Below are 19,212 nucleotides of genomic sequence, written 5' to 3' on the forward strand. Positions count from 1 at the left end.
AGAACATACCCAGCGATGACCACAATGATGACCATGAGGCCACTGAGTGCCCTTCCTTCCCCAAGGTGACCAGCCTTAAACCCCCAAGTGCCAGTGTGAGCTGGCTCCTGGGGACAACCACCCCCTCAGCTGCTGGTGGGGCACGTGCAGGTCAGAGTCTGGGTCTCCCCACCTCCTCTGGCAGCTCCTTTCCCTCTCCATCCCCTTCCCTCCTGCACTCACCTGGCCAGCTTCTACTTAATTTTCAAGACCCAGCCCGGGCATCCCTCGCCTCCAGGAAGCCTTCCCTGACTAGACCCCTGCCCACTCTAGTCTGTGTCTTTATCAGCTTGTCTGCTAGGCTGTGAACCCCTGAAAATGAGGGAGCCCGTCTTCCACTCAGTATTTCCAACATGGCCCTGAGTTGGTGCTCAGCTGTTGGCACAGAGCTGTAAAGTCACTGAACACAGAGGACACAGGGGACACCTCGTGTACAGTGGTCCCAGCTTTTGCAAGAAGCGCCTCCTGGAACGGTGGGGAGCCCCGAGCTGGCCCAGGCTGAGGGCTGTGAGTGCCATTGGCTGGCATGCCCCTCGGCCCCAAGGACCCTGCCATGCCACACCCACTTCCTCTCATTGTGCCTCCCTTCCTGTTTGGCCAGCCTGTAGACTGGGGCCGGTTTTCCTCCCTTTGAGGGCCAGCCTGCGTGGAGCTGTTTGTCCATTGCATCGTCATTGCATGTCCCCCAACATCTTCTCAAGACTCAAATCTCTGACCCGCTGGTGGCTCCAGAATCAACAGGCTTGGGGTCCGTTCCCAGCTCCACCCACTCAGCTGCATGATGGGAGGCAGGGTCTTCCCTCTTGCAACTTTCTTGTCCTCATTTATAAAAAGAGAACTAATAATAGCCCTCACGGGGTTGTGGGTGTTGAACGAGCTGACGCTGAATTGAGATGACGTCCGCACTTTGGGAAGTGTGAGCTGTCTCGGTGTCGCCCCTGTGATATATTGTCCCAGCCGATTGATGCAGGGGCTTTGAGGAAAGCCCAGCTGGACACTCACTGGATGCCTGCAAGTCCAAACATCCTGTTCTTTTTTTCAACTCCTTACTGGAAAAACAGGGGAAAGCTGTTTTTTTTTTCCTTCTACCCATATCGAGTGACACCAAAAAATACAAGCCCAGTTGGGCTGAGCTACTTGACTCTGAAGTTTAGGAGCAAATCTGAGCTCCAGAGCGGGGTGGCGGTTCCTCTCCTGGATTAGGACCTAGTCCGTGGGAACCAGGCCACCCCTGAGGCAGGAGGGCCGCCCTGATGTCCCCGCGGGGCCTGGGCCTGCCACAGAGCCCCTTCCTCCTGGAGAAGGGGGGCCCAGGGCTCACGTCCTCCCCACCCCTCCTTCCTCCTTCCCTGCAGGTGAACTTCCACAGCCCCCGGAGTGGCCAGAGATGCTGGGCCACACTGACCCAGGTGGAGAAGCGGCTGGTGGTGCTGGTGGCACTTCTGGCAGCAGGATTGGTGGCCTGTGTGGCAGTGCTGGGCGTCCAGTACCAGACAAGTAAGTGCCTCTGTGTTTCATTGTGGGCTTAACTCAGCTCTGTCCCCCTGTGGAAGGGGGCTTCCCTGCTCGAGTTGGACTGGCCTCCAGGGTCATTGAGAGAGCTCGGCCTGGCAGGCTCAGGTTGCCGAGATAGCCTGAGACCTGGCAGGTGGGCGGTGTGGGTGGTGGGAAGGTTCTGGGGTCAGAAGGACATGAGTCTGCATCCCGGCCCAGCAACCTACCATCTGTATGACCTTGGACAAGTCACTTAATCTCCCAGGACCTGTGTCCTCTCTACGTTAAAGACAAATGATGCCCATTTGGGGGTTGGCTCTGAGGATCGGAGATAATGTATGGCATTTACCTGGTGCCCACCAGGACTTCTTTAACTTTAGCTGTGGGCGCTGTTGTTAGGATGTGTGGGCTGGTGAGAAGTGCAGGCTGGCACTGCCCAGCATCCTTAGTTCCGACAAAACAGCTACAACGGCTTCCATGGACTTAACGTTTTATGTGGGCCAAATACTGCACCACTTCTTCACAAATGTAATCTCGTGTCTGCCTTACCGCAGCCCTATGAAGTGTGGTTACTTTGGCCCCGTTTTACGTATGAGGAAACTGAGTCAGGGAGACTGAGTGACTTGCCTGAGGTTTCTGCAGCAGGGATTGGGGAGCCTGGCATCAGCTACAGGCCATCGGGCCCCAGGGCCCAGCTCCGCCTGCCTTTGGGGTGCAGGGTGCACCCCAGGGTGCATCAGGTCGTGCCGCTGCTCACCTTTGTGGACCTCTGTGACCGCCTCTTTCTCTGACCTGGAGTAGTGAGGTGATCAGGCCTCTGCGGGCGGGGCCTGAGGCTGGTTCTCCGTGTCTGGCCTGGAGTATCTGGCCAAGTGCCTCACACGAACTTGGTGTTCGGCTGGCACTGGGAACTGGAAAGGGTGGCCCTGGGGAAAACGAGGGTGGGGGTCCCACTGATTCTAGGGTCTCTCACTCCCGTGTGCCCAGCGCCTTGCTTTCTGATGGCAGATTGTCCACCTGGCTGAACGGCCTCTGTGGGCCCAGCCCCATAGACTTGGTCACTCATTCCATCCGGGAGAGCACAAACCCGTGCAGGGTCAGGGAACATTGACCCCAGGCCTCACTGCGCCACCCGCCCTGTGAAGTTGCTGGACCACCATAGTGGCCACACCAGACTGGGATGGGGAGAAGTTGGCAGGCCTGGACAGGGGGCAGGACTTTGTCTGCATCATCCTTACATCCCTCCTGTGTCCAGGACCTGTTTGTTCGTTCATGCGTTCATTCTACAGACATTTAGTGGGTGCCTGCTCTGTGTCAGGTCCCTCTGTAGTTTATGGGTCCTTTCCCAACTAGGCCTGGCTGAGCAGGCGCTAGGTGCACATTTGATTAATTAGTTAATGATTTCCAGGCCCTTAACTGTGTGTACTTAGCATAATGCCTGAATGCCAAAAGTGTGCACAAATAGTTTGCAAATTGAATAGATAAATGATTGAGTGGACAAAGGAACAGAAAGGAGGACAAAGCTGGGGAAGGCCTTTCCTACTGGTCACTTGTCCTGTAGCCGCCATCTTGCCTATGAGGAAAAGTCTCACCTAAACCAGCTTCCCCTCAGAACAAACACGCCGCGAGGTGATGTGGGCCCTGCCCAGCTTCATCTGCCCAGCTCCTGGCCGTGTGCCTGGGGAGAGGGTGAGACTCCAGCAGCCAGCGTGGCCCTGAGACTGTCCCAGGATGTCCCGAGGTGTTTCTCCACCAGAAACCAGAAGGGACTCCCAAGGGGAGGCTCCTAGCAGTTGGGCCATGGAGGGACCCCCGGGATGGAATTCTGCTCCTGCCTCAACCCCAGCCTTCTCAGGCGCATAGAAGGGTTTTCCCAGCCTCGACCTGGGCAAAAGGAACTCAGGGGGGAGCTGGGCCGGGATCAGGTGACCCCTGAGCCAACCCACGTGTCTTCATCAGCTGCCTGGACGTGGACACACAGCGGCCACCCCACATATTGACAGGAACCTCATTACCCAGCAGCAGGTGCTGGCCCTGACCACATCTAAGCAAACATGAGGTCACACAAACCAAATTCTCTGTGGATTCTGAAACTCACCTCCAAGTTATGTCTGGGCACTTAAACACGCATTTATCTACCTTCCTGCTGCGCCTTTATTTCTAGAACCTTGCAGGTTCTTTAGGAACAGCAGCAGCAAAACACACAATAACTTTTCCCAGAAGATATTCCGAAATGTCTTACTCAGTGTCGAGGCCAGGTGCCATCCAGACAAGTGCCTGGGACCTAGATCTGGGACCTGTACCTGCTTTCTCGAATGACCGTGCACGTTCCAAAAGGAAGAAATATTTTCTGCCTCCACAGGTGGTGACCAAGTGCTGGGCAAACCTCCTTCATTCACTCACTCACTCACTCACTCATTCATTCATCCAACAGTGTGTTGGACAGCCTCTAGGTGCCAAGTACAATGCCGGGCCTACCCTCGAGCTCACTCTCTAGTGGGGGTGGCAGACGGGGAGACAGCTGAGACACAGCCTCGTCTGTGGTCCGGTCTACATCTGGGCCAGGCGGCCAAGGGGCCCAGAGAGGGAGGAGGGTGAGGGAAGGCTTCTGCAGGGAGGCGGAGCCTGACTATTGACCTTGAGGTTGAATGAGGGGGCTGGAAACAATTAATCAAATATGCATTAAGCACCTGCTGGGCCAAGAATAGTTGGTAAAGGATCTATAAACCATTAAATAATAAAAAAGTATTACTTAAGTACCACCTAGGACCGTGCCCTGTGCTTGAGCAGAGTTGGTGCTTAGTGAAGGACTCAGACTAATTCTCAGTCTCTCTCTCTCTCACTCACACACACACACACACACACGCACACATGCACGCACACACACACGCAGATTCTGATGTATTTCCCCGTCCGAGGATCACCCTCTTACCCTCTGTCTTTTGGTATTTCCAGCAGCCAAGACTTTGTCAGGCTTTACTTCCTGTGGGTTGTTGTACAGAAACAATAGCTATTCATTTCCTTTTCCAAATAGGGAGTTATATCGTGGTAGTGAATAGGCTTTGTCCAACGGCACCCCCGCCTGCCTTAAAGGCTCTGGCATCTCCCCTTGTTGGGGGGCAGGGCACGCGGTTCTGCTCCAGATGACCTCGCCTAGAGGGTCCTGAAAATGGTGCACAGTCCTGCCATGGCCTGTCTCTATTTTCCTGCCTAATGGCTCATGAGTTTTAATTGTTGGATAGCTGTCTCAAGACAAGTAATTACCTCAAAATAAAGTCACCTTGTTTTCTGTGCTGTTGTGCAGCTCCTCCCAGTCCTCGCTCAACCTGTGGGACTTCAAATTTGTCATCAGGTGTTAATAGCCCGCAGGCCACCCAGCCCCCGCTAGCATTGTTTCCCAGTGAGGTGAGCACTGCCCCAGCCAGCCAGCGCGATCTTTCTTCTCTCTAAAGTTGTCCCAGCAGCCCTGGACCGTAGGACTTGAGGGAGCTGAGTCCCCGAGCCCAGGTGTTAGGTCATTTCACCATGGACCAGGTCCTGCTGCTGTTCCTCATTTCTGGGTGGTGAAACCGAGGCTCAGAGAGATGAGTCACTTGTGTGAGGCCCACAGCCAGAAGGGGAGAGCTGGGATTCGAACCCAGGTCTGAGCGCTCACAAGGTCTGCCTGCCGTGCCTCACTCCTCCCTGTACAGCAAGGAGAGCAAACTCAGCAGAAAGGCCACAGCAGCGCCTGGTGCGCCCGGCAAAGAGGCAGTGAGGGAGAGCGGGGAACCCTGGCGGGCTGTGGAGTTGTCGCAGGACGGAGCCAGGTTCAGTGTCAGCTCTGCCATGCAGCTGGTAACCTTGTCCCCTCACTCGGAGCCTCAGCTGCCTTATCTTGTATAAGAGCCTTTTACTGAGTCCTAAATGAGGTCATGGATGTGCGTGAAGTACTTGATGCAGGGCTGTGTTCAGTGAACAGTACCTCTTGTCGCCGGGACAGCTGTGTCAACAGAGGATCCCACTGGGCCTGTCCTCAGTCCCTGGCCTGGACCTCCGGCCTCTCTCCCTGCAGAGTCAGGTGCATCGTGCTGCCTCTAGCTGGGCCACAGCGGAGGCTGCCCACAGTGTGGGTCCTTTGCTGACACCCACTGATCAACCTTGAGCCAGGGGTCCGTTCCCCGCCCCTGGCCTCTTGCCTTCAGGCCTCCCTTACCCCTCTGCCCACATTGGTGAGAACCAGCTCAGAGGAAGCTGATTTCTCTACTCCTTGTGTTTGAGGGGCACTGGTGGGATTTGCAGTGCTGCCCACTGCCTGCCTGCACCAAGTCCGACCCTCGTTAGCCTGCCCCGACAGGTGCAGCTTGCCCCGACTCCTGGCAGTGTTGGGGGGAGTCCTCACCAGGAGAGCTCCGTCCAGGCCCAGAGCAGACACAGCTGACAGACGGTGGGGTTCACATCCCGCTGGCCCCTGAGCAGGCCGCTTAGCTTCTCTGTGCCTCAGTTTCCTCTATATAAAAATGACCAAAAGTGAAATGACCCCTAAGGTTGTTTCGGTTTTGTTTGTTTTGAGGATTCAGTGAGGTCACCTTCCTGCCTTGTGTTCAGTGATAGTGACTTTTCATACTTCCCTTCGATTTCTAACCGACTTTTTTTCTCCCTAAGGCCTGGCATTGTAATGTCTGTAGCCCTTTGCCACACACTGAATATGCTCAGCTTATGTTCATGGAATGAGTGACGGAGGTTTCTTCTCCTGTTATCTTTTTTAAGATGTTATTTATTTATTTAAAGAGAGGGGAAGGGAGGGAGAGAAACATCAACATGTGGCTGCCTCTCACGTAGACCCTGCTGGGGACCTGGCCCGCAACCCAGGCATGTGCCATGACCAGGAATTGAACCTGTGACCCTTTGGTTTACGGCCTGCGCTCAGTCCACTGAGCTACACCAGCCAGGACCTCCTGTTATCTTTTGACTTTTCCTTTGTAACGTGTGTATCCCCAGCTAAGCTCTCAGCTCTTGAAGGGAAGGACTTCACCTTCTGCGTCCTTCACCACACACACACCACACTCAGCAAAGAACCTGGCAGATAGTAATTATCTTGCTGAAAAAATGAATTCATGTCTGAGTGAAGGAATTTGTTGAATACCAAGGAATAGTAAAAAGTCAACAAATATTTTTAGAGGGAAGGACTAATTAAGAGAAACATCTTACCCTGGCTGGTGTAGCTCAGTGGATTGAGCGCGGGCCTGCGAACCAAAAGATCGAGGTTCGATTCCTAGTCAGGGCACATGCCTGGGTTGCAGGCCAGTTCCCAGTAGGGGGCGCAGGAGAGGCAACCATACATTGATATTTCTCTCCCTCTCTCCTTCCCTTCCCCACTAAAGGTAGATAGGTAGATAAATAAATAAATAAATAAATAAATAGAGAGAAACATCTTGTTTCTGGGTATTTCGAAGCCACAGAAAGAATTTTAGGTATCTGAACAGAAAACTTCATTTTTAAGCCAGAAGACGGTAAATCTATTGAGATCATTTCTCTGGAGGGGTCTAGTGGCCATCCAGCTCCAAATCTATTTGGTCACAGCCAGGGTGGGGCATGGCAGCCCAGGGCCCCAGGCCACCGGTACTGTAGTCCTACAGCCTCCTCCCTGCCTGCCGTTCACTGGCCTCTTGTCCTCGTCCCCTCCCAGGAGCCCCCTCGGTGTGCCTCAGCCAGGCCTGTGTCTCAGTGACCAGCTCCATCCTGAGTTCCATGGACCCCACGGTGGACCCCTGCCAGGACTTCTTCACCTACGCCTGTGGCGGCTGGATCAAAGCCAACCCCGTGCCTGATGGCCACTCACGCTGGGGGACGTTCAGCAACCTCTGGGAACACAACCAAGCCATCATCAAACACCTCCTGGGTAAGCAGCACCGGGCGAGGGTGACCAGCCAGTGGGCTGCGGAGGAGGGCGGTCAGCAGGTCTTCCCCGGCCAGGCCAGTCGAGGGAGGAGCTTGGCAGAGTGGGAAGGCTGTCGGCTTTGGATGCAGTGAAACTGCGTGAGAATGCCTGTCCCGTCACTTGGGTGGTCCCGAGTGAGTTACTTGTCTCTGAGCCCGTGTCTTCATCTGTAAAACAGGAGAGTTCTGAGAACTAGGGAGCCCACAGGTCAAGTGCCAGCCCAGCACCCGTGGGCCCAGTAGACACACAAACTCTGGTGGTCATGGTCCTGGCTTCTGTGGCTTCAAGCTGCTGCTTGGTTGGAACTGGTACTGACTGTGACTTTTGCAAGTTGTGAGCCTAGGGAATCGGGGCTGAGCATGCGAGACCGGATGGTGGGGCCGTGGGCAGGTGGCAGCCGTTGGGGCTGTTCGTCTGGGAGCTGTTCGCAGTGGGCAGCAGCCTTCCTCGGCCTCCTGAGAAGTGGACTTGCGTGAGAAGCCCCTAACCGAACTTCTTCCCTTCAACCCTTGTGAGGCCCTCGGCACCTCTGGGTGACCATGGTGTTGGCGGTTCACGTGTGGGTTAGGACTCCACGTCTGTCTTGTTTGCAGCTGTGTGTGTTGAGTGAACATCTGCCCGTCGGCCCCTCCTCCACGTGAGGTCATGCAGCCCGTGCTGTCACACGGAGGGGTCCTGGCCTGAACCCTCAGCGGCCAAGACCTTTGCCATCTCCCTGTCCTGCTGACACCTCCCTGGGACGCTCGGTGGAGGGAAAGGTCAGATTGTGAAAAGCCGGTCACTTAATCCATCAGTGAGAGAACTTAGATTCGACAAATACTTATGTGGTTAAAATTTTATTTTTAAAAAACCCTCGAGATACTCAAAAGTAGGTAAAATAAAAAAAAGATGGCTTGAAGGGGACCAATCCTTGCAAAGGGACAGGAAGCTTCCCAAAGGAAGGTTTTCTGAAAGATGGAAAAGATTCTAATTTGATACTTAGGAACTTTAGGCAGCTGTGTCTTTTAGAGGAAAGGAGGTCTTTCCTGTCGCACCCCAGGGGGCAGTGCTGCCCCCCTGGCCCCCCCCCCATTTCTTCCTGGCCCCCAGCAGCTCCTCAGGGGCATAGCCTCCCGCTTGCCTCCCTGAGGAGCAGGGCAGGGTGGTGGATGGAGGTTTTGTGCCACTCTGTGTTGGGGACAGCAGAGCCCTGCCTGCTTTGTGCCACCCAGGTGCCTTTGAAAGGGGACACAGCCTTTCACATAAAAGCTAGAAACTTAAAAGGCAAGTCTGTCTGTGGTAGCCAGACCAGAACTCAGGGACACCCCTACCTTGGCGCCTGAAGGCACAGCTGGGAGCTAGGCAAGCACGACCAGGCAAAGAGGGAACAGTCCGGGTAAGAGAACAAGGTGAACCAGCGCCTCTGGGTTCGAGTTCTGGTTCTTCCACGTCCTGTGTGATCTTGGGTTAATCGTGTAACTCTCTGGGCCTCCTCTGTCTCCAGTACAACGGGAACTGGGCCTCCTTTAGGTTGTGAACATTAAATGGGAAAATACATATAAAGTGCTGGTTTAAATTGGCCTGGCATAGTGTGGTGGCTGTTTATGTTGGTGGTACTGTTTTCACCCTTGACCTTTACACCGTACTGTGTAGTTTATAGAGGGGTGTGTGTGTGTTTTTTTAAGATGTCATTCTATTTGCCCCCCTAGAAACTAGGAAGCGCTTGATAGATGAGGAAGCAGGTCCTCAAGGCGGGTTAGTAGGTGGCAGAGCCGGGGCTTGTCTGAATTCTGGTCCTTTGCCCTGTCTCCACCACATCCCTCAACTGCAAGGGGCGGGTGCTTGTTGGAAAAAGCCTGCTGGCAGCTCGGAGCAGCCAGGGTGGGTCTGATGCAGAGACTGACATTTCTGCGTTCCATGTCTGCTGCAGGCTGTGCGCTGTCTGAGGCCCTTTATACGACCACCGCCATTGTCCTCACAGCTTCCCTGGGATGTAGGCGCTATGGTTCCCACGTCATAGGTGAGGAAAGTAAGGTTCACAGAAGTTAGGTACCTTTGCCAGCGGTACACTGCCAGTCAGAATGGAGAGGGGCCCCCGTCCTGGGGCAGGTAGCCAACCAGAGAGGCGCCAACAGGCGCTTTCACTCCCCAGATGGGCCTGAATTGGCCCTTGTGCATGGTGCCTGTGCGTCCTGACCCTCCTGGTTCCGGGGCTGTGTCTTACCAGGAGGACCATGGGGCTGTGCCAGGACTGAGTCCACCCCCTTAAGGGGCAGGACTAGTGAGCGCAGCCTCCCGTCTGGGACCCTGGCCTTACACCCACCCTGTCCCTGAAGGTCACGGTGTAGGTGGGGAGCTACCCCGAGGTGGCACGCAATAGCCAGCCTTGTGTTCAGGCCCCTGCCCAGGGCCAGGGTCTGGGGTATCAGGAGGCCATACTGCAGGGTTCGGGTGGCGGGCGGCCTTGGCGTGCTAGCGCATCACCTGTGTGGACTCAGATGCGTGAACCAGCATCTCTCCGGCTGATCTTCACTCTCTGTGAAAGGGGGATAATCGTGCCCCCGCCACATAACATTCCTATGAGTTCCGACTTGCATGTGGTGGTCAGAGTACTCAGCCCAGAGCCGGGCACTTGGTAAATGCTCTCAGCACAACAGAGCTGCCCTTCTCGGTGCAGCAGGTGCGTTCCTGCCCCAACTTCTCCCTAACGAGCCACATGACTGCAGAAAGGCTGCTTGGCCTCTCAGGGCCCCAGCTTCTCACCTATGGAGGAGGAACTAATACGGAGCCTGAGGAGAGATGGCCTAAGGAATAACTGGGTGGTTGAAGAGTAATTCCTGCCACTTTTATTTCTTATGGGAGTGCTGCTGTGCACCAGTTATCAGGAAAGGAAGTGCGGGGTGTGCCTATGGCCGTGCTGGGCTGTTTACTTGAGTTTTATTAAAGCCACGGCAGCCCTGACCAGTGTGGCTCAGTTGGTTGGCATCATCGCACAAAGCAAAAGGTTGCCAGTTCGATTCCCCGTCAGGGCACATGCCTGGGTTGCGGGTTTGGTCCCCGACTGTAGCCCTTTCCAGAGGCAACTGATCGATGTTTCTCTGTCACATCAGTGTTTCTCTCCCTCTCTTTCTCCTTCCCTTTCTCTCTCTCTTGGAAAAAAAAAGCATGGCATAAGCTGTTTCTGCCCATTTTATAGATTATGTTACCAATAAGACTCATACATACAAAGGAAATGTATTTCTTAGGAAATGCTGGAGCTGGGGTTCAGCCCCATTGGGCTTCAAACCTGCATTCCTTCTCCACTGACTCACCCGAGTCAGATTCGCCAGGCAGAGCCTTCAGAGGGGACACAGTGGTTCACCAGGCCCCTGTCCCCCGTGGCTGTCTGACTGAGCTCTCCAGGCTGGGCAAGACCCGGCCCAGACCTGATGCCCACAGTCGCTGGGGCCACCCCAACGTCACACTGGCCAGGAGCCTCCCCAGAAGGTGCATCCTGGGGTCACCTTTCTCCAGGTGCCTTCCTGGGGACTAGTCTGGAAGTGGCCCCTCACCTGTGGGCCTTGAAAAGCTGGAAAACCCTGAAAAGGCAGGAGGCAGGTGAGTGGGTGACAAAGAAATTCAGGAGCGAGGGCCAGTGCATTCTTGGGCTTGAAGCCAAGCTGCTCTCAGCCCCAAGGCACAGGGGTCAGCCAGCAGGCTTCAGGAGGGAGCTGAGACTGACGGGGATCAGAACAGGTCGGGGGAGCCCAGGCTGCCCACTCTGGCCTGGGCGAGCCTTCCCACGGTAGAAGCAGGAGAGCAGACATTCAGAGTGCCGGGAGGGCTGTCAGCTGGCTATGCCAAACAGCGCTTACGGTCAGCTCGCCTGTGACCTTGGGCAGACCTTTCCTCCCTCTGAACAGTGAAGTTACCCTAACCCACTCAGAGGAAATCCAGGCAGACCTGCAGCAGGTGAGTTGAACTGGGCCAAGTGCCACCGTGGCATGTCCGTGCAGCCTGTGACTGGAGGGCAGTGAGTGACCTTATCTGCGTGAGACACAGATGCCTCATCCAAGAGACGCTGCCGCCCACCCGGGCTGCCAGCTTGGGCTGTCCCCACAGGAGACAAAGAGTGTGGCCTGACTTTATCGGGGGAAGGATCACTGCTTAGGCTGGGCCTGGCCCTAGGCTTTCTGGCGTGTGCTTTTAGCACAGACCGTTCTGCCGGCCTGAATACCCTCCCCACCCCCTTTCAATCCTGCAAGACTTAGCTCTCATTGGTTTGCTCCTTTATGCTACCAGAGGGCCTCTCCGGGCTTGAGTTACAATTACATTTTGTGTACCTATCGTTTTTACTTTATCTTCCTTTGTGAGATTCACACACACACACACATGAATGCCTGCTTGTACCGGTTCGAGCAGTGCAGACTCCGTGAAGAAGGAGAACAGGTTAGTGGCCTCCCTTTCTTCTCCCCCTGACACCAGTCTCCCTGAGAGACACGCACAGTCCTGCTGGTGGCGTTAAATTCACCCACAGCAGTGACTTCGCAGTTAATCCTGCCACCCTGCGACGTCGCTTGCATTTTTCTTTTGATTTGTTTCTCCAGTATTTCCTCTCTAATGTTGTTTCATCCTCCTGTGGGATCTGGCAGCTCCAGGAAATGTTTTCCACCCAGTCCGGGGTCTCCGCAGTGGGACCTCCTCTCACGTCTGGGGAGGGGGTACACGGGCTGACGGGTGGACGGATCCGAGGACGGGAGTGGGCATCCAGGGCTTCTCAGCAGCAGTGGCCGGATTGCTTCGGGTCTTCCTCTGCTTTTCTGAGCCGACCTGCGGGCAAGGCAAGGAAAGCAGGGAGAGCTTCGGCTCCTGCTTGCAGCCCCAGCCTCTCAACTTGGGGGACCTTGGACAAGTTACCCAACTTCATGCCTATGAATTGGGTATGATACTAACACCCACCGGTGGAAATTGCTACATGACGCCCACACGCAGCCATGCCCGCATGCAGAGGTAGCAGCTCATTTTCTCAGGGACGCTGCAGAACGCTCAAGTTCAAATTCCAGCATGCTGCCCCTCAGCTCTGCTTCCCTGGGCTGGTTCCTTGAAATGAGGTGACGACATGCCCCTTGGTGTGCCAGCGTGGTGAGGAAGAGAGCTCAGTGCAGGTGGCCCCGCGGAGGGACCAGGAAACAGTGGTGGTATTATTATCCTTTTGATTCTTCGGCGGAAAAAGCAACCTCCTTTATCAGCTCCCCACGCCCCCTCGTGAGGGCTGGGATTGTCTGAGCTGAGTGTGTGGTTTTATCTAAGACAAACACTGGGGGAGCCCCCCATCCCCCAGGCCAGTGTTGCCAGCAACCCCTGGTTCTGTAGCCGCCCAGCTCCCTGGACGTTTGGTGGGAGAGGCTGTTCCAATACAAACTCCCAGAGGAAGAAGCGGGCCAATTACACGATGTCCTGCCTTTCCTCTCTGGGACTTTGCAGAAGTTTCCGTAACTCGAGGCCCCCTAGAAGGAAGTGCCCAGGTGGTCTGGAGCCCTGTGGCCTGGCCTTGGGCTGCCACATTATTTCCATGCCACTGGGGCCCTGGCAGTGCCACCCTCTCCAAAACGTGGCCCGGACTCAGTCCTGGGAGGTGCCCTAGTTGATTCCTCCTTGCCTGATCCTGCGGAACCTTCTTCTGAGAAGTAAACCCAGGCAAGGGCGTCTTAAAGGAAACGAAGCTCCCCCAAAGGGAAAGCTGCCCGCGGCGGATTGCACTCTGATCCTCCCTCAGGCCGTAGTGATGGATGCCTTTCTCTGCGGAGCTCCCAGAGCACGCACGCACTCATCCATTCAACCGTCTGACAGTTATACGCTGCTGCACATTAACTGGGTGCCAGACATCGCGGGTGCCGGGCGCTGCGTAACGAATAAGACAGTAATTCCTGTGGAATTACATTCCAGCAGGGAGACAGACAATAAACAAATAAACGAGTAGGTAAAAAATCTGGTGGTGACGAGTTAGGGCTTTGAAAAAAAAATCAAGTAGGATGTAGGCGGGGCCTGGGAGAGAAAAGGAGGCCAAGGAGGGGACATTTGAGCAGAGACTTGAATTTGGTGAGAGAGGAGAGGGAGGCAGGAGGCAGGTGGCAGGGCCCAGGTCACCGAGGCCGTGCTTCTCAACCTTTTTTGTTAGTGCCCCCTCCCAAAATTGTAGCACCCAAACCATACTGTACAACTGTTGTGTGCTGTATGTAGACATAGAAAGAGTAGGTTTTTTCTTCCCCCTACGAGCTCATTCTCCGCCCCCCTCCCCCAGTGGGGGCGGCAATACTGCCCATGTTGAGAATGAGTGGTCTGGGGCACCCTAGGCAGTTTTAAGGAGTTTGTGTACAACGATGTCTATTCGGACCCCGAGTAGCTAAAGACACAGCGCTGTAAACATCCACCCACCCAGGGGCCTGCTGGGGTGCCTGCTGGGCATCTCTGACTTAAAACATCTAAACCCGAATGGCTTACTCTGCTGCCAGCTCCACCCCATCCCCAGCCGTGGGCATCTCAGCAGCAGCCTCTTGCCCAGGCCGAGGAACCTTGACCCCTTCTGCCCTGCTCCCACTGTTTCTTGCCCCTTCTCAGCTGCTGTGTGGCCCAGGCCCCCTCGATGATCACATGGTCTGGTACAGTGGCCTTCCATCTGGCCATCTCGCTTCAGCTCTTGTCCCCCTGGGGCCTGCCAGGTAGTAGGTGCCCTGTGAGGAGCTAGGAGCATGGGCTGCCGTGGGTGGGCTCCGTGAGCTAGAGGGAGGTGGAGGGAGTAGTGGAGGGGCCGTCCCTTCTCCTGGGCTCTGGCCCCGGGCAGCATCAGCGTGGGAACACAGGTGGTGTGAACGCTGACTCCTGGGGGAACCCTCAACTCCTGTACCTTCCTCGCCCCCTGCCTCATCTCCTCCGTGTGCAGGTGCCCAGCTGGCACCTGCCTGCCTCATCACCCTTCGGTCCCCAGGCACTATGTCCTCTCTTAAGAGACAGGCCCTGGGATCTGCTTCTAGCAAACAGCCCTGAGGGCTGCTGTGTGCCTGCCTACCCAGTGCTGGGGGGACCAGGACGACCAGCACACAGACCAGTGGGTGAGGCAGCCCGCACACAACCTCCATGTCCATGCCATGTTGAGCTCACCCCGAGAGCCCAGGCAGGGGACCCAGCCTCCCCAGCCATCCTCTCTCACGGCCTCTGGTGTGTTCTCACCGCATTCGCCCCACCGTGTGATCAGAGGCCTTTGGGACCGTCAAAAGGCTGGCTGGCTGCCTCACCCACCCAGCTGTGGGCCTTGTGCCAGTGACTGGTGTCCATGTTACTCACAGCACCGCCACGCTCAGCCCAGCAGCCACCAGACCACAGAGGCTTAATGACATTTGTAGGAAGATGAGTGGACGGGGCTCCCAGGCTGTAGAGCTCAGAGGAAGGAACATTGAACTTGTCTGGGGCTGCCTCTCAGCAAAGGAGAGAGGAGACTGGGTGCTTTCCTGTGCCTGCCAGGACAGTCATTCAGGGACCAGACAGGGGTTGCGCACAGTTGCTGGGGAGCTTGCTTTGATGGGCACAGCCATCCTGTCCCTGGAGCCTTCCTTTGGGCCTCGTATCTTGGTGGCCTTGAGGCACTGGGGGAGGGAGAGGCCAGAGCGCACAGAGTGTGCCTTCCCTGGCTCTGGCCCTGACATTTCAGGGTCACGGCTGGAGCCAGATGTGGCCAGCCAGCCAGACAGGCCTTCAGGGTCTCTCAAACCATGAGAGTTGGAGCTTTCCCTTCCTTTCCCTTCCAGGAGCCTTAGCTGCTGGGCCGTGTTGTCATAGGAACGCAGCCCTGAAGGGGCGGGGCGGGGGGGGGGGGGGACGCACCTTTGCTTTTCCTGATGTGCTGCCTTCTGCATCTGAGGAGCAGAGGAGCAGAGAGTGGTCCCTTCCCTCCCCTCCGGGAGGCCCCCCACTCCCCACTCTGGTGGGGCATGGGGGCGAGGTAGGCGTTGCCAGGGCTGGGCAGTGGCGGCCTGTGACCTCCAGGGCTGTGTGGATCCCACCCTCCCCAGCTCCTCATAACTTCGGTCCCTGAGCCTCTGTCACCGTGTCACCCTTCAGGCTGCCCCATCCCTCTTCAGGGCGCCACCCTGACTGCAGCAGGGCGGGGCTGACGCTGTCAACAGTGAGGACAGTGATGCTGTTGAGAGCAGGAACCCAGGAGCAGGAAGCCCTGAGTTCAAGGTCTGGGAAAGCTGATTAGACCAGACAGGAACTGACTCGTACCTTTCGTATCAACTGGATACGCCACAAGGATTTTTTTCCTCCAAACTGCATGCCTTTTGACCCTTCCTTGCTTTTTCCTCACACTCCCCAACTCCTCCCAAACCCAGTGCCCCGTTCCCCTTATTTCTACCTGGTGAGACAGGACATCCTCTGGAGAACCCCCTGGCCCCACCCCACGTACCGGCGTGACGTTTTTGTGGGTTCCAAAATCATTTGCATTAATCACGGCGCTTTGGCGTCTTACGGTCATTTCTCTGCACGTTGGTGTTCACTCAGGCCTGAGCTCCGAGGCGGTAGGGAGCGGGTCCTATTCATTCCTTGAGGCCAGGTGTCCAGCCCGGTGTTGAGCCTTCGAGAGTGAACCTCTTGGGAAGGATGGCCCTTGAGAGAGGTCTTGGATCAGAGGAGAGTCGGACGGGGTCTCAGGCAGAGGACCCCGGGGGCTTTTTCTTGATGTGTTTGCTGTCCTTCCTGGAAAGGAAGCCCCCTGAGCTTGGGGGTGTTGTCCTTTGCACCCCCAAAGCTGGCACAGAGTAAGCATCTAGTGTCTGTTTAGTGGGTGAATGGGTGACATTCTGCCAGCAAAGTCTTCGTGGAGGAGGTAGGGGTCAGGGTTGGGGGTGGTCTTCGAAGGAAGCAAAGGAAGGAGTTTCAGGCCCGGCCAGGAAAAGCAGACGTGACATGAAGAAAACTGGCCAGAGCAGGGAGGCGTCCCCAGGGAGGGAGCAGGCTGGACGGAGGGAACTGAGGGGATCGGGGACCCTGGCAGGGGGTGCAGCGGGGCTCTAAGACAAAGGCTCCGGCATAGGAGGGAGCCCAGGCACATAGTAGGTCCTTTGTGACCCGAGCAGCAGGAAGTGGTTGCCTTTACTGGGGGCCGATGGGACCCCACCCTGTGCTTTCACACATACAGGAGCCTGGTCCTCACAGGTGGCATCTAGACCAGGGCCCTAAGGACAGGGAGAAAGGAACATTCTCCCGGTGTCCCAGTGAAAGGGACTGAGGTGCTGCTTCCCGGGTCTGGGAAAGGAAATGGCAGGCGGCCCCCAAGTCAACCGTTCAGTCTGATGAACCTGCCCGGCCCCTCTGAGGAAGAAGCCGAAAGTAAATTCAGAATGAGTGAAGCCTTTAAGGCTTCCGCCCAGCTCCTGTCTTTATCACGAGGAAGGGCATCTGGGATCTGAAAATCAAGACAGGCCTTTGTCCCACCCACCAGGCGGGTGTCTGGGCCCTGTGTTGGCCGGCAGGGAAAGCAGACTGACCGCCCGCTGGGCGGCCCGTGCTGCCAACGCAGGGACACATCTGCAGACCCCCGACCACCAAGGGGGAGAAACACGGTACATACTCTTCTTATTTGCCGTCAGCTCAAAGCAGGGAGCACCGCCGGTTTGCCAGGCTTTGCCCAGGGGCGGTCGCACACCTGCCCTGTCTGAGTTCCCCACCTCTGCCCTGACAGGCAAAGGCCCAGCTCTGTTGACGCCTGACAGCCGAGGCCCTGGAAAGGACCACCCAGGGCCGCCCGTGTGCGCAGGGGGGGCATGTCGCAAACTGCCGTCTCTTGTCATTCCAGAAAACTCCACGGCCAGCGTGAGTGAAGCAGAGAAGAAGGCCCAGGTGTACTACCGTGCATGTATGAACGAGACCCGGATTGAGGAGCTCAAGGCCAAGCCGCTGATGGAGCTGATTGAGAGGGTGAGCTCCTCCGGCCCATGCCGCCGCCTGCCCCTCTGGTCCCCTTCCCGGCTCCCAGCTGCCACCGGGGCCGGACTCTGCACAGCTGCAGCCACGTTGCCCAGCTGGAGGGTAGAGCCTGTCTGCCGACACGGGTCCCAGCTGTGTGTGCATGTGTGCACACGTGCTCATCTCCCCATTGGGTGGGAATGCCCATGCACTGGTGTGTCAGCATCTGTGGTGGGTGGCTGTCACATGTGTGGGTCTCTCTGCATCTGTGTGTGTGACAGGCTGTATGTACAGAGAAAATGTTTCTCTCTCTGGCTGCTTCCTTGTCCTCAGGGAGTGTGTTTGTGTGAGAGCAAGGGGTGGGTTCCAGAAGGCCAGCAGGAAGTCTTGGACCAGAAGCAGAACCCGCCCACTGACCCAGGGCCTCCCTGTCCTCCGAGCAGGAGAAAGAGTCTTTCTTCCTGGATGCCTTGGACGGACTCCCGGGGGTTGCCCAGGCCGGGCCAGGCTGCCCAGCACACACACATGGGGTGGCCATGGATGTTTCTAGCTGCCCTGTGTTCCCTCCAGGCCCCGCCTCCTTGCTGGGCTGTCCGGAGGGGGGCCGTGGGCACCGGGGACTGTACATCCCTTCCCTCCGGTACAGGCCAGCGTGTGCCCAACCGAGGAACACCGAGGAGATTCTTAAACACCCAGCTCTGAGAGAAACTAAAGCAGACCATAGATTATCTACCTTTTTAAAAATAGAGCTTCGGGCAAATTGAGTTTATGCTCGAATAGGGATGACGGTCACGTGACTTAGTCTGCAAAAATAAAGTGCACCAGAAATGTCTTCCCATCTCTGTCCCTAGCCTCTCGGGGAGCCGCCGCCATATGGATCGGCGGCCCACTTATCTCGGATCCACCTCTGCTCCATCCGGGGTCTCTGGCTTGCCGGTCAGAAACCCTGATGAAGACCCTTCCCTTTCATTTGCTCTCGAGGCTCAGAGAGGTCAGGCGGCCCCTCCAGGGTCACAGAGCACACCAACTGCCAGAGCACACTTTGTACCCGTGTCTCTCTGCCACCTGGTGACTTCCCTGTTTTCTCCCCCTCCTTGCAGCTCGGGGGCTGGAACATCACAGGGCCCTGGAACAAGGACAATTTCCAAGACACCCTTCAGGCGGTCACCTCCCACTACCGCACCTCGCCCTTCTTCTCTGTCTATGTCAGCGCCGACTCCAAGAGCTCCAACAGCAATGTGATCCAGGTGCGCTCACACGGAGCCCCAGGAGAGGGGCCAGGGCCTGGAGGCCCGTTTGGAGCTGAGGAAGGGCTGACCTGGGGCAGGTGGGGAGGGGACTGCGGTGGGGAGGGGACCTGCCCTGGCTGGCTGACAGGCTTCTGGTCTGTGAGCCTGGGCTGTTGCTAGAGGCTCCCAACCAGGAGACCTTTACAGACAAGAAGGTTTGAAAGGGCAGGCTGCCTCCTGGGGTAGGTGAGGTCACTGCAGCAACCATGAGTCTCCAGGGTCCTGAATGGTCACCAGGGTGCAGGAGTGGTGTCAACCCCTAGGCACATGGTCCCCTACCCCAGCCTTTGTAGCTCCGTTTGGAAAGGCTTTCAGTCCATCTCTTCCTGCCAGAACTTGTCCCAGGCTGGAGATCTTGAAGGCTGAGTTGCCACCCATTTCTGCCACTTGCTCACTGTGTGACCTTGGGCAAGTGCCTCAACCTCTCTGAGCTGTAGTTTCTTTATCAATCCAATGAACTATAATAATGCCTACTCGAGGTCTGACAGGGTGTGGCCGTAAGCTCTGGTAGTGACTATCGGGCACTGATACCCTCACCCACCCACCTGCCGT

General features: G+C 56.4%; 1 protein-coding gene across 4 annotated transcripts in view; it reads left to right on the plus strand.

Moving 5' to 3' along the window:
• Window positions 1-19,212, plus strand: part of ECE1 (endothelin converting enzyme 1) — a 96,684-nt gene that overhangs the window by 53,160 nt on the left and 24,312 nt on the right. For all 4 annotated transcript variants that reach the window (XM_037032876.1, XM_037032875.1, XM_037032877.1 and 1 more), the window contains exons 3-6: window positions 1,395-1,536; window positions 7,202-7,414; window positions 17,262-17,383; window positions 18,472-18,618. In XM_037032876.1, the coding sequence (XP_036888771.1) occupies window positions 1,395-1,536; window positions 7,202-7,414; window positions 17,262-17,383; window positions 18,472-18,618 (624 nt within the window). The remainder of the gene's footprint in view (window positions 1-1,394; window positions 1,537-7,201; window positions 7,415-17,261; window positions 17,384-18,471; window positions 18,619-19,212) is intronic.

The sequence above is a fragment of the Sturnira hondurensis genome, unplaced genomic scaffold (genome assembly GCF_014824575.4).
Source record: "Sturnira hondurensis isolate 20B ecotype Veracruz unplaced genomic scaffold, ASM1482457v3 Scaffold0021555, whole genome shotgun sequence".
Classification (NCBI taxonomy): Eukaryota; Metazoa; Chordata; class Mammalia; order Chiroptera; family Phyllostomidae; genus Sturnira; species Sturnira hondurensis.